General features: G+C 38.9%; 1 protein-coding gene across 14 annotated transcripts in view; it reads right to left on the minus strand.

Annotated features, from left to right (window-relative positions):
- The window catches only part of DST (dystonin), a 482,507-nt gene that overhangs the window by 204,308 nt on the left and 257,968 nt on the right, over window positions 1–20,231 (minus strand). The window contains exon 1 of one of the 14 annotated variants that reach the window (XM_064287497.1): window positions 18,971–20,022. The exons of the other annotated variants lie outside the window; for them this stretch is intronic. Coding sequence (XP_064143567.1) covers window positions 18,971–19,726 — 756 coding nt within the window. The 5' untranslated portion in view covers window positions 19,727–20,022. Of the gene's footprint in view, window positions 1–18,970; window positions 20,023–20,231 lie in introns of those variants that run through there. 14 annotated transcript variants of the gene reach the window in all.

Here is a 20,231-nt window from a genome sequence, read left to right on the forward strand (position 1 = left end):
GATTCTGCATTTTTTTCCCTTTATTATCACACTCCTGAACCTGTTGTGATCTAGCTCCCACTCCCATCACGCCACTAAAACTGAGTAGGGGTGATCAGACAAGAAAGTGAGAGCATTCTTGCTTATGCCTCTATTCTCCCAGTAAATAAGGAAATTAGATTCTTTGTTAAACCTAATGGAAGAAGTGATTGGTAGGGAGCTTTCGAGGAATGCCAAGGAGTTGAAATATATTGAAGGATCATCTATCGCTTCCTCTTTCACAGTCTCACTTACTATTCAACACTTGTAAACCATTAATAGTCACTGGTTATGCAACCATAACTAGCACAGATACTGCCGTCCTCATGGAGCTTACAGTCCAATGACAGAAAAACAACATGGAGAAGAGCTCAATGGTTATTTTCCAGTCATTCCATTTTCCAATCCAGATCTCTCTGAGGCATTTGTCACCGGCAATCTTTCTTGCCTGGCTTCCATAATTTTACTCCTTGGTTTTCCTCCTGCCTCTCTGGCCATCACTTCTCAGTCTTCACTAGAGAATCCTCTGCTACCCATCCTTTAATACTGTTCCCCAAGGCTCAGTCCTCAGTCCTTCTCTCTTCTCATTCTCCCTGGATAATTTCACCTACTACAATGGCTTCAACTGCCCATTTCACACTGATGATTCCTAAATCCCTACAATCTGCCCAAATGTCACTCCTGAACTCAAGACCTGTACATTCAACTCTCTAATGAACTTCTCTGTTTAAATAGTAAAACTATCCACATACTGAGCACTCAAATGAGCCAGACACTATGCTCATGCACTTTACACAATTACCTCTTGTAATCTTTACAAAATACAATCTCATTTTATAAATGATAAAGAGGTACAAAGTAGTTACATGACTTATTCAAGTTTACACAAACTAAAAGGTAGAAGTAAATTTTGAACTCAAAGACTTGAGTCTTATCTGGCTCTAAAGTGGCTACTCTCAACCACTGTACTGTATCTCACAACTTCTTCAAACTTAAAGTATCTAAAACTGAACTTCTTTATCTGTCCTGCTCTTCCTTCTGCATTCCTAGCTCAGAGAATGGCCCCATCATTCACCCAACCGCCCCGAAGTCAAATATCCAGAAGTCATCCTTGATCCCTTTTTCTCCCTCTCTACCCACATCCAATTAACCACGCTGTTTTAGACAGCCTCATCTTCCCTCCCTCCCCTCTAACGACCACCCCCCCGCAAAATCTCCTCATGCTCCAGCCATATCGAATTACTTCTCATTTCCTGAACAATAACCAGTATTCATAGGACACTATGCATTTGTAAGTGCCACTCCCTAACTGTAGAATGCCCCCGCCAGCCCCCATCCCACTTGTACCCTTCATTCTTCTCAAAAATCCAGCTTATTCCACCTCCAAACACTGTGTGAGGTGCCCCACTGTCCTCTGCTTCCACAGCACTCCATGCATACTGCAATGATAGCAGTGCATGCTGTGTACCGTTACTGTCTGTTGATGTGTATGTCTTCTCCCCCTCTAACCTGACAGCAATGTATGTGGAAGGGCAATGTCTTAATCACCATAGTGTTGCAGTGCCTGGCACATATTACATGCTTGACACATAATAGATATTCAATAAATGCCCAGTGAACAAATGACTTTGTAATTGAGTTTGACACCTCTGGAAGCTACATTAATTCATTCAGGCAACCAGGCTACCTTTTAACACTTCTACAGGGAGTACCTTTATTACCTATAGTAGGCTTGCAACCCCGACCAACAAAACCGAACTCCCATAAAAGCGGCATTCAACCAAACATGTTTTGTCTGTTTTTTATTTATACAATGCAAATAATACATCTAACAATATTTTCCAATACATTTATTTTGGCACTATGTAAATACAACCAAAATCTACTGTATGTCCTCCATGTTCAAGACAGTGTGATGGGAGTAAGTCAACACAATTGAATTAAAATGTCTTTACGTCATGAATCCAAGTAAACTCTAATGTTGATCCCAGGGCATCCTTTCAGATAGAATCATGATAGGCCTAAAATGGTATCGGGCTCAGCAAAGCTTCCACCTTCTTCCGAAACTGAGCCTCACTGCTTAAGGAAATCTGAGAGTATGAACGGTCATGTCTTGGTCTGCCTCTCACGAGTTTTCTATTTTACTTAGAATGAAAAATTTCATTCTTTTGGCTTACTTTCTTCAGTTTTTCAACTAATCAAGCAACTTCACTGACCTTTTTTTCTGGTTTATCTGTTTCAAACATGAAATTCGAGTAAATATTTTATCACAGATGCTGTTTAAGCTTATTTTTATTAGTATGAGATATAACTTAATTCAACTCCCACGTGAAAATGATACTGTGCTGATTTTAACACAAATTAACAAAAAAGTCCCAATAATGATATATTTCTTGCTGTACAGACATACAGTAAATGTGACCAATCTTCATTTCACTTTGTTGTTATTATTCTGTGCCGCTGAGTTGATTCTGACTCATAGTGGCTCTGTAAGACAGAGCAGAACTGCCTCACAGGGTTTCCTAGGCTGTAATTTTTACCAGGGCAGATAGCTAGGTCTTTTCTCCCACAGAGAAGCTGGTGGGTTTGAACCACCAACCTTTCAGTTAGCAGCCAAGTGCTTAACCACTGTGCCACCAGGGCTCCTTTCACTTCAGTTACAGGGGCAATTTTATTTCTTACCCATGCATTCAAACTTAGAATGTAGTGGTACCACAGTACAGAAGGAGCAAGAAAGGGTAACCCGCCTTTTACCACAACTCTATTTATATACATTCCTTTTCTAAGATATTTCAAACCTAAATTTCAAACCTAAATTAGGAAAAAGATTCTTCCAGCTCAAGATTTTGTGTCAAGTACAAGTATTTTCCAGAGCCCTGACAAAAGCTGGCTTGCAGGGAACAGTTCTGGTCTATAAAAATACTATTAAGTATACTCAACAAAATGTAATCTCAAAAACTGCCTGGTCATGTTAAGAAAGTAAGTTCTCCAAATATAGATTCTAAAAGTATTGTTCCTACTGGTAATAAAAACAAATCCTCAGAAAATCTAACCATTTGGATGACAGGCCCTCAAGCCCATTTGACTTAGATATTTGGCTGGTAGCTATATTTTTAGAAAAGTTATTTTGAGCTCTTTAGGGGACAAAAAAATTCAGATACCCAATACATAGTCATTTTCACAATTCAGGATTCTGTGCCTTGAAAATAAAAAAGTCACCGCTTCTGTTTTACCTTTTCACTCCATATAACCCAGTGCCCTCCATATAAGCAAGCTCAAAAACAAATAAAAATACAGAAAATATCAGACTTGAATGAATAAATAAATAAGTACATATATACGTAAATAAGCAGAAAAACACCAATAACAAAATCCCTTATACTGTCTGCTATATTCACCTATCTTTTTCCTACATTACCCCTACATTCACACACAACGCTGATCTTTTACTCCATATATCTTCCATCACCCTCTTGGCAGAGCTGGGACAACATCCAATGATTGAAACCCCAATAATTGGAACTAAAAGAAGGGGCAGGGGGCTCTGGGAGAGATTCTAGGGAAGGGGTGGAGAGGGAGAGTTCAAACACAAGGAATAAAGCTTAATTTCAATTCATGTAGGTCCATCTGTGGAGAAACCAGACATATGGCTACTTATGTTTACTTGGGGATGTAAAATATTAGTCTTATTTTATTGTGCAGGTCTGATTAAGCATCTGATCAAGAGTATGGTCAGGCAATCAAGCAAGAGGTCACAAAAAACACTGAGAACAAGCAGAATGTTTTGCTTCTACAAGCTAAGAGTCCAGGAAACCAGTATTAGAACTTCTCAAAGCATTTAAGGATGAGTAAATTTAACTCTTTGGGATTCTTCCATGTGTGCTGACTCATCCTCCCGCTCACTCACTCACTCACTCACTCACCTGCTAGTTTCTCACATCAATAGAGAAGAGACAAGTACCTATAACATGGATATATTAGCTGCTCCAAGACTTTTTTTTGGGGGGGGGGGTGGCCTTATATGCCCCTTCCCATTGTCAATACTTGAGTTGAGGCAACTATTTTCTCTAGTGTCCAATGCCAATCCCAATGACATCTTTTATGTCAAAATCACGATAGGCCCAGAATGATGCTGGGCTCACCAGAGAGTCTTCTGGAACTAAGCTTCACTGTCTGGATTAGTAACAGCCGCCTATGACTAAGCTCCCTGCCAAGTCTTGCCCTACTCCCACTTCCTAGTTCAGTGTGTTCTTCACTCTGCAGCCACAATAATCCAGTCCAGTCTTGGCTGACCTCTCCATTATTCCTCTTATATTCTATTATCAAACTACATGAACTTCAAACCATATGAATCACGTCCTCCCTCCCTCTCCTAGGGTCCTTCTTCTCTTTGGAACATTCTCCCAATACTCAGCCCAACCTGAAAAATATTAGGTGCTCAATAACTATTTGTTGAGTAAGAAAGGGGAGAAAGAGTGAAAGGAATAATAAAAAAAAAAGTGTAAAAGATCAGAAACAAGAGTCCTGGTGGTACAATGGTTAAAGCACTCAGCTGCTAACCAAAAGGTCAGCGGTTCAAACCCACCAGCCACTCAGCGAGAGAAAGCTGTGGCAGTCTGCTTCTGTAAAGATTTACATCCTTGGAAACCCTATGGGGCTGTTCCACTGTCTATAGAGTCGCTTGAGTTAGAATCGACTCGACGGCAGTGGGTGTTTTTTGGTTTGGGGATGAACAAGTATTAACCTGTCATGTAAGACCTTGCCATTTTAGAAACTTAAAAGATTTCCAATTGATCTCCCATTCCAATAATAGCAAAACACCCTGACCACCACATGAGTGGACATCAGTGAACACAAATCCATCAATGAGAACCCAATGTCAAGTAACGAAAATAAGCTTACTCTGAATCATTTTTCTAAAAGAATTCTTAAACTTGACATAAGTATACAGCCTTCAAATGTGTTTTCAATAAAAGAAAACAAGCCAATATATCTCATCTTATGTACACTCTGATTTCATTCACGCCTTATTGCTAAATGACCAACTTACTACTAAATGAATTGCAACAGCCTCACTGAGTTGGTCACCTGACGCTATAAATGGGAAGTCCTGTGAGCAAAGTCAATGCCACCAGACAACTGGGCAGCAGGAACACCCTGTTTTTACAGATGTTGTCATGGTTCTGGCATGCACTGAGTACACAAGAATAGCCAACTCCAAAGGTGAGGCAGATACTCCCTAAAAGCTTATTCATGTTTTTAAAAACATAAATATCTCATTATTCTCTACAAGGCAAATAATGCAACTTTTGTTTAAAAAAAAAATTAAAATTATCATAATTTATGAGAAAAATTTTAAATTTTTATCAAATTTACTATTCATTAAATAAAACATTTATATGTAACACTGGAAAAGGCAATGTCTCTGAAAATAAGAGAACTAAGATATTTAGCTTAAAGAAGTATAGAATAGTGAAGAGCTAAGGGATCATGGAAACTCAAGTTGAAAGAAAGCAAGTCCTTTTGTCAGACTCACTCATTTTACTGGTAAAAATGCTGAGACTAAAGAGGTGACACGACTTGCCCAAGTTCTAAGAGCATGCTAGTAGGAGGCCTAGACATGAACCCTGGTCCCTTAACTCCCAATGAAGAACTGACAGAGCAAAATTTCTCCTTCTCATTCATAAAACAAATATTCTTACAACTTGGACTAATTGTTCCTTTGTGTCGGCAGTCATAGTTGATGCCAGTAGCATGGCTTCCTTTTTGTGAGCCCACTGCCGGAAAAATGACTACACAGATATAAGCTATGAAAGGGTATCCCTAGCTTTACCTCAATATTAACATCCAAATCCTTTTCACTGGACTTTCTCAGCCTCTCTAATGGCAGAGCAGCTGATACACAGAAAACTACACATGTCCAGAAAAAGATAAAAACATCGATCCTCTAAATGAACTGCATTCATAAAAATTTCCCCTACTAGACTAAAAACCAAGCCAAACCAACTGCTGTCCAGTCCATTCTGGCTCATGGTGATCCCAGGTGTATCAGAGTAGAACTACACTCCATAGGGTTTTCAAGGCTGTGACCTTTTGGAAGCAGATCACCAGACCTTTCTTCCAAGGTGCCTCTGGGTGGGTTTAAACCACCATCCTTTCAGTTAGTGTTGTTGTTAGGTGCCATCGAGTCAGTTTCCACTCACAGCAACCCTATGTACAACAGAAGAAAACACTACCAGGTCCTGTGCCATCCTCGCAATCACTGATATGTTTGAGCCCATTGTTGCAGCCACTGTTCCAGTTAGTAGCTGTCTTAGTTAACTAGTGCTGCTAAAACAGAAATACCACAAGTGATGGCTTCAAAGAACAGAAGTTTATGCTCTTACAATCTAGTAGGCTGAAAGTCCAAATTCAGGGTGCCAGCTCCAGGGAAGGCTTTCTGTCAGCTCTGCAGGAAGGTCCTGGTCAACAATTTTCTCCTGGTAGAGGAACTTCCTGGCGCAGGGACCTTGGATCCAAAGCAGGCGTTATGCCTCCAGTACTTATTCCTTGGTGGTATGAGGTTCCCTACATCTCTCTGCTTAATTCTCTCTTTTATATCTCAAGAGATGAACTTAAAACACAACCTAATCTTGTAGATTGGGCCCTGCCTCATTGACAACTGCCACAAATTCTGCCTCATTAACAACACAGAGGTAGGATTTACAACACATAAGAAAATCACAATAGATGACAAAATGGTAGACAATCACACAATACTGGGAATCATGGCCTAGTCAAGCTACACACATTATTTTGGGGGTACACAGTTCAGTCCATAATAATAGCTGAGTACTTAACCATTTGTGCCACCCAGGGTCTCCCCGCATTAGACTAGACACACCTTCACTGGCAGCCTTTTCCCCCACAGAGTATCAGATTTGCCTCTGACATGTTCTTTCTCTCTCATATCAGAGAGACTCTCAGTAATTCCTATGAAATGTATCCATACTAAGGTGTAAATAACAAATAGGAGCTTTTAGAATTGATTCCTCCAAGGGGTATTTCTATTCCAACAGGTTGACAAAATTGTAAACTACCCATGGAATTATGGGGATATAGTCAGTATATTGCCTGACACATAATAGGTGTTTAATAAACATTTGCTGAAGTAATGAATAAAAGGATGAATGGAGGTGGGCTTTCAGGGGGACAAAATGAGGCAGCCTACTCAGCTTACATAAAAAAGCTTGATGTGCAAAGTAGCGAAAGGGGTTTCCTGTTGAAAGTAGTGAAGACATATAAAGATCTTCTATTTGGGACATGATTACAAGATATTTCCTTCTTCTACATGAGCAGAAGACAGTAATACAAGTTATAACTATGTTTTTAAAGTACTCTACAGTTTACCAAGACTTTTTCACATCTATTACCTCATTTAATCCTCAAAACTACCAAACAAACAAACAAAAGAAGCTACCTATGTTACACAGAAGGAAACTGAGACCCAAGATGAGTCTCAAATGTAGGTCTTCTGCCTCAAGATACTGTAGGTTCTCTTTCCTCTATACGACCAAATCTACAGGGACTCCCTACAATATTTATCCCAGAAGGAACACTATCTGTTAACAAACTATCTCATTTTATAGAAACAAAAACTGAGTATGGGACACACAAGTGGATGAGAAATGATAGCTATTCCAATGTTCCATCAGAACACAAAATCCCTATCAGCTCAAAGAGTTAGACGTAAAAATGTTAACAAAAGCTAATTTGATTCTTTCATATGATCTTACTAAGATTAAAAATACAGATTATACTCTATTTGAGAAAGTTTAGGTATTAATAAGAATGAAAGCAGCAGGGAAGAAGAAGTAGATCTCAAGATTCCTCTCCTTAACACAGCCTCTTAACAAGACAGAAAGTTTAACACTGGGAGGAAGACTGATACAGAACTGTGGAGCATGGCAACTTTCATTTAATTCCTGACTCCATCACTTACTAGCTCTGTGACTTCTCTGGGCTTCAGCTTCCTCTCATATAAAATGAGGACAGCAATAGTGTCTCCCCATAGAGATGACGAGAGACTAAGACAATAGGACTCAAAAGTGCCAGAGATAAGTGAAGGTAATGGCATATGAGGGTGACTGTTATTGCTTAAACCCTTTTATTCACTTACTTGACTTGTTGTCAGGCAAAACTCAATTCCATATTGAACTTGTCAACACAGGCAAGTATTTCCAAATCAACATGTTTGCTTCCAAAGACAATTTCCTCAAAAAATGTTTTAACTATTTTGGCAGAAAGAAATGTAATCAACACATTTTTTAGTGTCTCCTTCCAAGTTTCAAAAATGTGTGAAAATACAGGAGCCAACATGGCACTATAGACAGAAGCGTCATGCCGTCTTGCTGCAGCAAAGACCCCCAAAATTAAATAAAATAGATAAAAATGACAATCCTTGAACCCTAAGCATCAGATGAAGGCATAAAGAACTCAATCAAGCATCGAATGGAATAAGAAACTGGCAGAGAACAGAGGATGAGGAGAGCTATAGAGTAGAGGCCCCCTACCCGCTAACACAGCACGGATTCACCATCTTGGACTATGGCCACCAAGGACTGCGAACAAGGAGTTATTGTTGTTGTTAGGTGCCGTCGAGTCGGTTCCGACTCATAGCAACCCTATATACAATGGAACGAAACACTGCCCGGTCCTGCGCCACCCTTACAATTGTAGTTATGCTTGAGCTCGCTGTTGCAGCCACTGTGTGAATCCACCTTGTTGAGGGTCTTCCTCTTTTCTGCTGACCCTGTACTCTGCCAAGCATGATGTCCTTCTCCAGGGACTAATCCCTGCTGACAACATGTCCAAAGTATGTAAGACACAGTCTTGCCATCCTTGCCTCTAAGGAGCATTCTGGCTGCACTTTTTCCAAGACAGATTTGTTTGTTCTTTTGACAGCCCATGGTATATTCAATATGCTTCGTCAACACCACAATTCAAAGGCGTCAACTCTTCTTCGGTCTTCCTTATTCATTGTCCAACTTACACATGGATATGATGTGACTGAAAATACCACGGCTTGGGTTAGGTGCACCTTAGTCTTCAGGGTGACATCTTTGCTCTTCAACACTTTGAAGAGGTCCTTTGCAGCAGATTTGCCCAATGCCATGCGTCTTTTGACTTCTTGACTGCTGCTTCCGTGGCTGTTGATTGTGGATCCAAGTAAAATGAAATCCTTGACAACTACAATCTTTTCTCTGTTTATCATGATGTTGCTCATTGGTCCAGTTGTGAAGATGTTTGAGAACAAGGAGTACAGGAAGGCAACTTCACGGAGCTCCCAAGAGGAGGCAGAGCACCCACTCCACACATCACATCCTCTCCCTTCCCTCATACCTATCTACCCAGAATGCAAGCACAGCACCCCCTAGGCCCCCAAACCCTGCCCCGTATGGCCCCCTGGCCCTGCCCAGTGACTCCAGTTCATGCCTCAAACGACCCATCCCTACCCCTCCTGCCCCCGTAAACATTCCCTGCTGTACCATAGCTAAGCAAATGGCCCTGCCACCTGGACAAGCTGGTGAGAAGTACCATGCCCACAAACAAGCCAACAACAGAACATGCCCAGCCCACCTGCCCAGACAAAATCAAATAAAACAAAAAAGCAGAATGAAACAAACAAATCTACAATCAACAAACTAAGAAAATAATTCCTGAATGTCTTGGAGCCAACAGGCAATATCAAACATATCTAAAAAAAAACAGGACAGGATGGTTTTAAAAAGCAACCAAAATAAAATACCAGATGACGTTCTGGCAGAAGAAAAGGCACTAATAGGGAATTCGAAACTCTAATAATCAGAGCTCTCCAAGACATTATGAAAGAGATGAACAGAAACACAGATAAAAATAAGGAAAAAACAGATGAATCATGGAAAATACAGACGCAATCAGGGAAGACACAGACAAAGCAATGGAAGAATTCAGGAAAATAATACAGGAACAAAATGTCAAAATAAATAAATAACTAGAAATCATACAAAAACAGCAATTAGAAATCCAAAAGATAAACAAGATTTCACAAAGAGCAGTGCAATAGAAGGTTTTAGGATCAAGTTTGAAACGATGGAAGATAGGATCAGCAAAATTGAAGAAAAATCCTTCCTTGGATACTACATTCTTTGAAGAAAAATCAGAGAAAAGAATGAAGAAAACTTGATAACGACATGGGATGCAATCCAGAGCAAAAATGTTCGTGTGACTGGAGTTCTAGAACAGGGAGAAGAACGAAACGCAGAGAGGATCATTGAAAAACTGCTGACAAAACTTCCCTAATATCATGAAAGATGAAAAGCTGGCCAACTAAGAAGCTGAACGAACCCCATATAGAACAGATCCCAAAAGAAAGTCACCAAGACATATCTTATCGCCAAAACCAGAGACAAAGAAAGAATCTTGGGAAAAATGAAAAGTCATATAGAAAGGGGAAACAGTAAGACTAAGCTCTGATTACTCGACAGAAACCATGCAGGCAAGAAGGCAATGAGGCGACATATATAAAACCTTGAAAGAAAAAAATTGCCAACTTAGCATAATACATCGTGCAAAATTCTGATGCAAATATTACGGCAAAATTTGAACATTTCCAGATAAACAGAAATTAAGGGAATATGTAAAATCCACGCCAAATTCACAAGAATTATTAAAGGGAGTCTTTCAGTTACAGAACCAACATCAACAGACAACCTGAATCTGGGACACAGGACAGCATCAGCCAGATATCAACATTGGTAATGAACTCTCAAGTATTAAAACAAAACTAAAAGATTTATAACAGGGAACCAGAGGCATCAATCTGTAAATGATAACAACGTCAGAATAATAAAAGTGGGAATAAACAGTACAGGTACAGAACTTTCAAATGGAGAGACAGTCAAGGCAATACCAAGTTTAAAAAGATTGGTTTAAACTTATGAAGACAGTGGTAATATTCGAAGTAACCACAAAGACAGTTACCAAACTACTCATCAAAATAAAGAAGAAAAATATAAACTTTCAGTAAACAGAAAATCTACAAAAACAAAAGATGCCCACAAACAAAAGGAATTCAGCACAGGAGAGTAAGAGGAACAAAGAAACGTCATTCCACAAAAAAAGCACTACAAAATAACAGTAATAAACTCACACCTATCAATAATCACACTGAATGTAAATGGCTTAAATGCACCCATAAAGAGGCAAAGAGTGAGAAAATGGAAAAAAAAAAAATAGGGTCATCAATATCCTGTCTACAAGAGACATACCGTAGAAACAAAGACATAAATATATTAAAAACCAACGTGTGGAAAAAAAAACATGTCAAGTAAACAGCCACCAAAAAAGAGCAGGAGTGGCAATATTAATCTCAGATAAATCAGACTTTAAAAAAAATCCACCCTAAAAGACAGGGCAGGGCATTATGTAATGATTAAAGGGACAATCCACCATGAGGACATAACCATAATAAGTATCTACACACCCAATGGCAGGGCTCCAAGTACATAAAACAAACTCTTACAGCACTGAAAAGGGAAACTGACAGCTCCAAAATAATTGTAGGTGTTATAAATTGAACTGTGCCCTCCAAAAATGTGTGTCAAATTGGCTAAGCCATGATTTCTAGTATTGAGTGATTGTTCACCGTTTTGCCATCTGATGTGATTTTTCTAGGTGTTGTAAATCCTATCTCTATGCTGCTGATGAGGTGAGATTAGCGGCAGCAATGTTCATGAGGCAGGGCTCAATCTACAAGGCTGGATTGTGTTTTGAGCCAATCTCTTTCAAGATATAAAAGAGAGAAGCAAGCGGAGAAACGTGGTGACCCTGTACCCCCAAGAAAGCAGCACTAGGAGCAGAGTGCATCCTTTGGACCTGAGGTTCCTGCTCAGAGAAGGCCCTAGACCAAGGGAAGATTAATGACAAGGACCTTCCTCCAGCGACAACAGAGAAACAAAGACTTCCCCTGGAGCTGACACCCTGAATTTAGACTCCTAGCCTACTAGAGAGAGAAAAAATTTCTCTTTGTTAAGGCCATCCACTTACGGTATTTCTGTTACAGCATCACTAAAGATTAAAAACAGTAGGAGATTTCAAAACACCACTGTCAGTAAAAGACAGAACATCTAGAAGGAAACTCAACAAAGATACAGAAGAACTAAAGGCCACAACCAACCAACTTGACCTCACAGACATATAAAGAACACTCCACCCAACAGCAGCAAATTATACATTCCTTTGCATGCAAATGGAATGTTCTCTAGACTAAACCACATCTTATGACACAAAGCAACCCTCAACAAAATTCAAAACACTGAGATAATACAAAGCATCTTCTCTGATCACAATTGCCACAAAAGTAGAAGTTAGTCACAGGAAGAGCAAGGAAAAAAGATCAAATATGTGGAAATTGAATAACACCTTGCATAAAAAGCACATGGTAATAGAAGAAAGCAGAGATGGAATCAAAACCTTTGGGACACAGCAAAGGCAGTGCTCAGAGGTCAATTTATAGCAATAGATGCACACATCAAAAAAGAAGAAAGGGACAAAATCAAAACTTTAGCTATACAATTTGAAGAAACAGAAAATGGCAAAAGAAGCCCACAACCACCAGAAGAAAGGAAATAATAAAGATCAGAGCAGAAATAAATGAAATAGAGAATAGGAGAGCAATGGAAAGAATGAACAAAGCCAAAAGTTGAAAGGATCAACAAAATCAACAAATCACTGGCCAAACTGACAAAAAAAAACAGGAGAGGAAGCAAATAAGACATGAAATGGGGGGCATCACAACAGACCTAACCAAAATAAAAAGGGTCATAACCAAGTACTATGAAAAACTATACTCCAACAAATTTGAAAACCTGGAGGAAATCAACAAATTTCTAGAACCACACTACCTACCTAAACTAACAGAAAATCTGAAGCGACCCATAACAAAAGAAGAGATTGAAAAGGTAATAAAAAAAACTCCCAACAAGAACAACAAAAGTCCTGGCCCAGATGGCTTGACTGGAGAATTCTACCAAACATTCAGAGAAGAACTCGCACTGGTATTACTTATGCTATTTCAGAACACAGTAAAGAAAGGGATACTTCCAAATTCATTCTCTGAAGCCAGCATAACCCTGATATGAAAACCAGGCAAAGACACCACACACACACACAAAAATTACAGACCAGTATCTCTCATGAATATAGATGCAAAAATTCTCAATAAAAGCCTGTGAGCATCCACCTAAGATGTGTCTACTGGTCCCGCCCCATCTGGGGCAAGGGAGAATGAAGAAATTCAAAGACACAAGGCCAAAGGACTAATGGACCACAACTACCACAGCCTCCGCTAGACTGAGTCCAGCACAACTAGATGGTGCCCAGCTACCACCACCAACTGCTTTGACAGGGATCACAATACAGGGTCCCAGAAAGAGCTAGAGAAAAGTGTAGAACAAAATTTTAACTCACAAAAAAAGACCAGACTTACTGATCTGACCCCGAGAGTATGGCCCCTGAACACTTTTTTAACTCAGTACTGAAGTCACCCCTGAGGTTCACCCTTCAGCCAAAGATTAGAGAGACCTTTAAAACAAACAAAAATACATGTAACTGAACTGTGCATGTGAGACTAAATCAGCATACCAGCCAGTCCAGAGGCAAGGCTGAAAAGCCAGGAGGGGACAGCAAATCTGGATGAATGAAAATGGGGAACCCAAGGTCGAGAAGAGGAGAGTGCTGACAGGTCTTGGGGTTGGCAACCAATGTCACAAAACAATACGTTTAATGAGAAACCGATTTGCTCTGTAAACCTTCATCTAATACACACACAAAAAAGTGTGAAAATGCTCCACAAAATATTTTTAACTGTAAAGACGGCAGAAACACTTTGAAAATTCTATATTGTTATAAACTGCCTATCTAAAAGGACGAGTTAAATAGAACATAAAAGCAATTAAAAGTTAATAAAGCTCAAATGCTAATGCTCTAAATTGACGGCTACCTTTAGCAAATGCTCATCTATTTCTTATTCACATAGGAGAGAAAACTAACATAAACATAACTACTTTTTTTGTGTAGAGAAAAGGATTTTAAAGTTTTTCATGTCCTTGATTCAACTGAAAAAAGAGAGCCATTAAAGTGCTGGTAAGATACAAATTCTATACAACAATTTTATGACTAAATTTTCAAAACTTGGTTTGAAATCCAAGTAATAACTAGAAGTAGTCAAAGAATCAGTAAATGTATTTTCATCTTTAAAAAAGAAAGGCAAAATAGTTCAGAAAGAAATGAGTTAATTAGCCAACAATAAACTGAATGACTTTTGTTTTCAAGACGTGTGGAGCAAAGCTATTACATGAAAGAAAAAACACATTTAGAGTTTATCCTACTCCTTGAATTCTAAGCATCATAAAAACTCAGTTAAGGGGAAAAAAAATAAATATTATATTTCACGGAGACTGAACATTCATGCATTCCTCACAGATTTTGAGAGTTCTATGTTTTTAAGTTTTTTTTAATATAAAGCCAATGTGATAAAAATATTCAACTCTTCATCATTCAGAGACTGATCATATAACCTGTATAAATATCCACACATACTCCTCATCCTCCTGTCTTTGGATTCTTTCCTTTAGAACACTACTCTATTCATTAGCAACTCATCAAAAGATGAATAGGAAAAAAAAAAGTAGCTCAATTTTTATTAATATAATCACAGGGTTTGGTGGGAAAATTTAAATTATTCATGGTCATCATTCAAGAAGCTTTATTTTCAGTGACTCAGTTTATAGCCATGGTCATCTGTTATGAACAAACAATGGGATATAATATATGCACAAAAGTGCTATGCTTTACTGCTCTCAGAGTTCCTACTTTGGGTTCAATACATAACAGGTTCATGATATTTGATGGAGGAAAAAGAAAGGAAAGGAAGGAAGGAGGGGTAAAAACACTTAACAAACAGAAAATACACATGGATTTCACAGAAATTTAAAACTGGAAAAGAAGTATCTGGGAAAAGGAGATGAATAAAAAGTTTGACTTTTTAGACAATGTTGGGTCATATCCAACCAAGCTCTACCACTACTGCTTAAGTGACTTGGGCAAGTTATTTACCCCTGAGCCTCAGTTTCCACATCTGTAAAATGGGGCTAATAATAGAACAAATTCATCGGTTTTGCACTCAAGATTAAAAAATGTTATGATGGAGTACCTGGTATATTAGTGGGCACTCAACAAATACTGTTTTTATTTTATTGGTATCTTGATCTAGTCCAATATCTTTGTTTTCAGAAAAGGAATCTAAGACCTAGAGAAATGAACAAGACTGCCGAAGTCACACAGCTCTCTAATGGCAAAGCCTTACTAGAACTCAGGCCTCCTAGCTTCCAGGCCCACTTTCTCTCCCATACTCCACACTGCTTATCCAAGAAGGGAGTGAGATGGCAAATGCTAAACTATAGTGATGCTGGTTCTCAAAATCCAGTGTGTCTTTAGGAAATATGTGAAAGGGTGCCTTAAAAATACATAACATTCTCTCATCCCCACCAGGAGATATTCTGATTAATTCTGGAGTAAGGCATTTTCAATAAACATCTCGGATGATTCTGATACAGTGTCCTCAGACCACACTTTGAGAAGCACTCCTGTAGAATAAGTGTAACAAGTTCCCTGTTCACAGGCCTGACCATTAGAACCACCTGGGGAGCCCCACCCTGATCGATGACATTAGCATCACTGGGAGTGACACCCAGACTTCTGTATTAAAAAAAAAAAAAAAAAACCCTCAGGTGACTCCTGTGCGCAGTTAGGTTAAAGAATCAATAGTCTATAAACAGGAAAAAAAAAAAAAACTATCTTTGCTGAGATCAGCATAACAAGCCTGGGAAGAGGTGGGATTTATGAAACTGAAGAAAGAAGAATGTTTTGTGGCAAAAGCTGAAGGGCAAAGGTAGAAGACCTTGTCACAAGGTACAGGAAGCATGAGTCTAACAAAAACAGGATCACCTTTGCAGACAATGAGTTCATTACTCTCTGTCACCAAATATAACCTGTCCTTTACCACCTCTGTGTTTAGCACTCACCATTCACAGATGATCCTATGACCATCAACCCCTGCTCTGAACTCACAGCAATTCCCTTCAGTACTTCTTCGGCAACCAGGTAGGTTGTTGTGTCCTATATTACATACTTAAATAGTAATCTTGGGTTTTAGGTTCACGCAGCTACTCCCATTTACTATGTTGCCTTGAGGATATTACTTAAACTCTTGAGGCTCCGTTGCTTAGTTCTGTAAAACAATCGTCTTTTTTTGCCTATTTCATACACAGTTGTTGGAATGATCAAAAGACACAATGTGTCTGACAGCATTTTTCCAATTCCAAAGCAATATACAAATCCAAGATATTACTTTTTTTTTTTTTTTTAATCTCTTTATCCTAATGTTTATGAGATGTATTCAGTGGGCATTTGAGAAGTTGGCTAAGCTGCCTCCACAGAACCCCTGATCTTGGAAGGCCACTCTAGACCAGCATATCACAGCAAGGATTTAAAGAGGAGGCAGGCTTGTCACCTGTACTAGAATGACAAATTTCACAGGGTCAGGGGAAGTTCAAGTTGGAGGCCTAAACTGAATCTAAGGTTAAGATAAAGCTCAAAGAACCACACACTATTCTGCTTGGAGGTTAATTTTAAAAATTCATCAAATCTAAAGCTTCATCCAACTGTCTGAGAAAAAGACTGGATCAAACAGGGAAGATATGGAAAAGAACCTCAAGGAACAAATAAAGGGATTGTTGGCTAACAGGCCCATTTGGAGATGAAATGTTCATAAAGGGGCTGGGAGCTACCATTCCATCTATTTTCCAATCAAAAATGTAGAATCCAACACAAGATAAAGAGTTTTGTGGACAGTTCTGACCCAAGATAATTAAGCAAACAGAATCAAACATCTCCAGGGTAACAGGAGGAATGTCCTAAGAAGAATAGCTACGCTGTTTGCTCTGACTCCTTGTATGTGACAGAATAAAAAGTCTTTATCTAGACTATAGGAAAATAAGGCATCAAACTCCTCAGATAAAAGAATGACTGTCCCATTCAGCTTTGACTTAGAAGATATCAGACTTCGCTATGTGCCTCCAGGTCACAATTATTTAACAAATCTTCTTGGCAGATTTATGACTTATTTTCAAATCTAAGTTTCAAAAGTCATCAGATACATTGATTTGAAAGACAGGTAAAATCTTTGACATGAGGATAACACACACACACACACACACACAGCTTATGTACTACTTAGGAAACAGATTTTAAATATTTCCATCAATCAAAAAACTTCAGGCTTACTTGAAACCAAATTACGCAAAGCCAGTTGGAGAACTTGTGTGAGGGTAAAGCGAACACTTTACATTCATAAACACATAGTAGCCATGTAGTTTTTCCTTTTGAACTGACCTTTATGCTAGACCTACATAGGAAATGACACAGACTGGGTGCTTTCTTTTTAAAATGTTACTACTGTAAAATGTAAACAGAACAGATGACATATACTGGCAAGGTGTGGTGGTATATATAAAAAAGGACACCTTCAGGAGAACTCAGCTGCCAAGGTCAGTGATGATTCTGCACAGTAAACCTAACAAAACATAGTCTATCACTGTGCAAATAATCTCTGCCCAATGACACAATGGCCCTGTCAAGAATGTTTAACATCAATGAATGCCACTTATGTCTAGATCTTTTGTTAAAGGACAAAGTTATGAATACCTTAAAGACAAAGCCATCAACTTCCATCTAGTAAGTAACATGTAGGAGTTGTTTAGGTAATGGACTTCTCAGGCAGGCAAATAAATCAAGATTCACTTACATTTCACAAGTGAGTAAAAAACCCCAGATAAGTAACTTGTTTAAAGCTAAATATCAGTGTTAGGAACTAAGATCTCAATTTCTTGGCAGTCTGAGTCATACTCAAATTCCTATGACATGCTGCCCAAATGATTTATGGTTTTATACTGGGGCCAGGGAATAACTCACATAACAAAGAGGCAGAATAGATTTGGGCAATTTCATCTGGCCCCACCATCCTACCTCTCATCCACCCGACATACACATAAAATTTAAAGCAATTATACGAGTGTTTCTATGCATGAAAAGTGATGAAGAACTGCAAGCTAGCTTTTCAAACTTATGAATCAGCAAGTCGGTACTGATGGCTCTATCTTCCCTACATTTCCATAAAGCTTTTGCCATATCAACAAGCCCTGGGGGTGCAATCGTTAAGTGCTTGGCTGCTAATCAAAAGGTTAGCCGTTCAAATCTGCCAGCCACTCTACGGGAGAAAGATGTGGCAGTCTATGTCCGTAAAGATTACAGCCTTGGAAAACCTATGGGACAGTCTGGCTCTGTCCTATAGGGTCTCTATGAGTCTGAATCGACACAGTTGGTTTGGTTTTGATGGCTTTGCTGCCATATCATGACCGCTTTCTAATTTAACTCTTACTTATAGTACAGTTAAGTTTCCACAGATTTATTCTATAGAAAAGTCAAGAAATCTGAACTAGAAAAATTCAAAAGATATGCACTCTCTTAAAACAATGATTTTCTAAGTCTTCCAACATAACAAAATATGTAAGGTTTAAAACTAAAGTGTGTTTAGAGAATGTGGCTAGCACAAAAAAAAAAAAATTGTAATTAATCAAATCTAAGGCTAAGAATATAGGGTCGCTATGACTCAGAATCGACTCGATGGCAGCGGGTTTGGTTTTTTTAAGGCTAAGAATAAATTGCACCAAGAACTCTACAGCTTTCACATAAATATGAAAATAACTTAAAAAAGACAAATTATAGAAACTCAGTCAAATGTTCAGTACTTGGAGTACATTAAACTACTTAAACCTGGTTAACCTTAAACTCTCAGACTCCACGTTTCACTTACCTCATTTCCGTTTGTGTCCTTGGAAGCAAAGGGCACACTGGTACAGAGGGAATGACATCTCTTTTTTTCAAACTGAAAATGGAGTGTTCCATGAGGGCATAAGTCCTCAGTGTTTTGCCTTGCTGGAATACTGCTATCACTTTTTGATGGGTTTTCAGTAAACTGACTTTTTTCAAATGATCTCTCTGTGTCACAGTGAATGGAACTTAAGCTGGCTGCCTTTCGAAAAGAAAAAGCATCAGTTTTTCTCTGGAATGTTATTTTTGCTGTGTTCACATCATCTAAATGTTTCTTCCTTTCTGAGCAATATGAAGTGCTGTCTCTTTCTGAAATCCGTTCATCCAGTTCACTAACTTCAACTTCTGTCTCACTGACTTTAGCAGGAGAAATGTTCGCCTGGTAAGACCAACTGCTTGCAGCACTCAGCAGAAGTTTCTGTTTAACACCGTCAACTACAACTTCTGTCTTTTCTTCCTGAATACCATCTTCCAGTGCTGTGTTAGGGTTAACACATTCCTCCCGTACCAGGATCCTGGATAAAAGAGCTGGCTGTTCTTCTGAAAGCTGAACGTCACTCTTATTGCCACCATTTTCGCTGTTTGGCTCTGACTTGGTGTCACCTACAATTTTCTTGATTGGTTTTCTTCTGAGATATTTTCTCCCAGGAGAATATTCTTCAGGCCTCAAAGGAGTTTTGGCAGGATCTAAATACTGTTCTTCTTTCTCAGCTCTTACACATCCACAGACATTCCCCATTTGATTTGTAGGAAATCACAGCTGCACGGATTCACTCATTTCAAACTCCAGGGCTTACTTAAATCTTCTCCATTAAGTTCAAAAACTCCACTCTGAATTAGAAGTCCTCACAGACGTCGTGACCATCCTCTTCAGTATGAGGCCATTTTGCTTATGAGAAACACACACGAGAGAAATGCCGTGGCATCTTGCCCAGCCAGGCCCCTGTGTCTCATTAGACACTGTGGCTTATTTCTGGCCACCAATCCTCTTAGACAAACATTACTGCTCACTGTCAAATTACAACGCTGACGAGCTTTCAAGGCAAACCCTTAGCTTTACTGCAGGAGAAGATTCTGACCCTCGCTTTAACTTTCAGTTTTCAGAAATGTAGATATACTACCAAAGTTTGCATTAACCTTTGAAACTACTGGTGACTCAACTAATCTGAGAGCAAACAGAAAGCAAATACAAGAGAGACTTAGCAAAGTGCCTTTCAAATTTAGTTTTAAAGTGCCCTTCAAAT

This window comes from Loxodonta africana, chromosome 1, assembly GCF_030014295.1.
Source record: "Loxodonta africana isolate mLoxAfr1 chromosome 1, mLoxAfr1.hap2, whole genome shotgun sequence".
Classification (NCBI taxonomy): domain Eukaryota; kingdom Metazoa; phylum Chordata; class Mammalia; order Proboscidea; family Elephantidae; genus Loxodonta; species Loxodonta africana.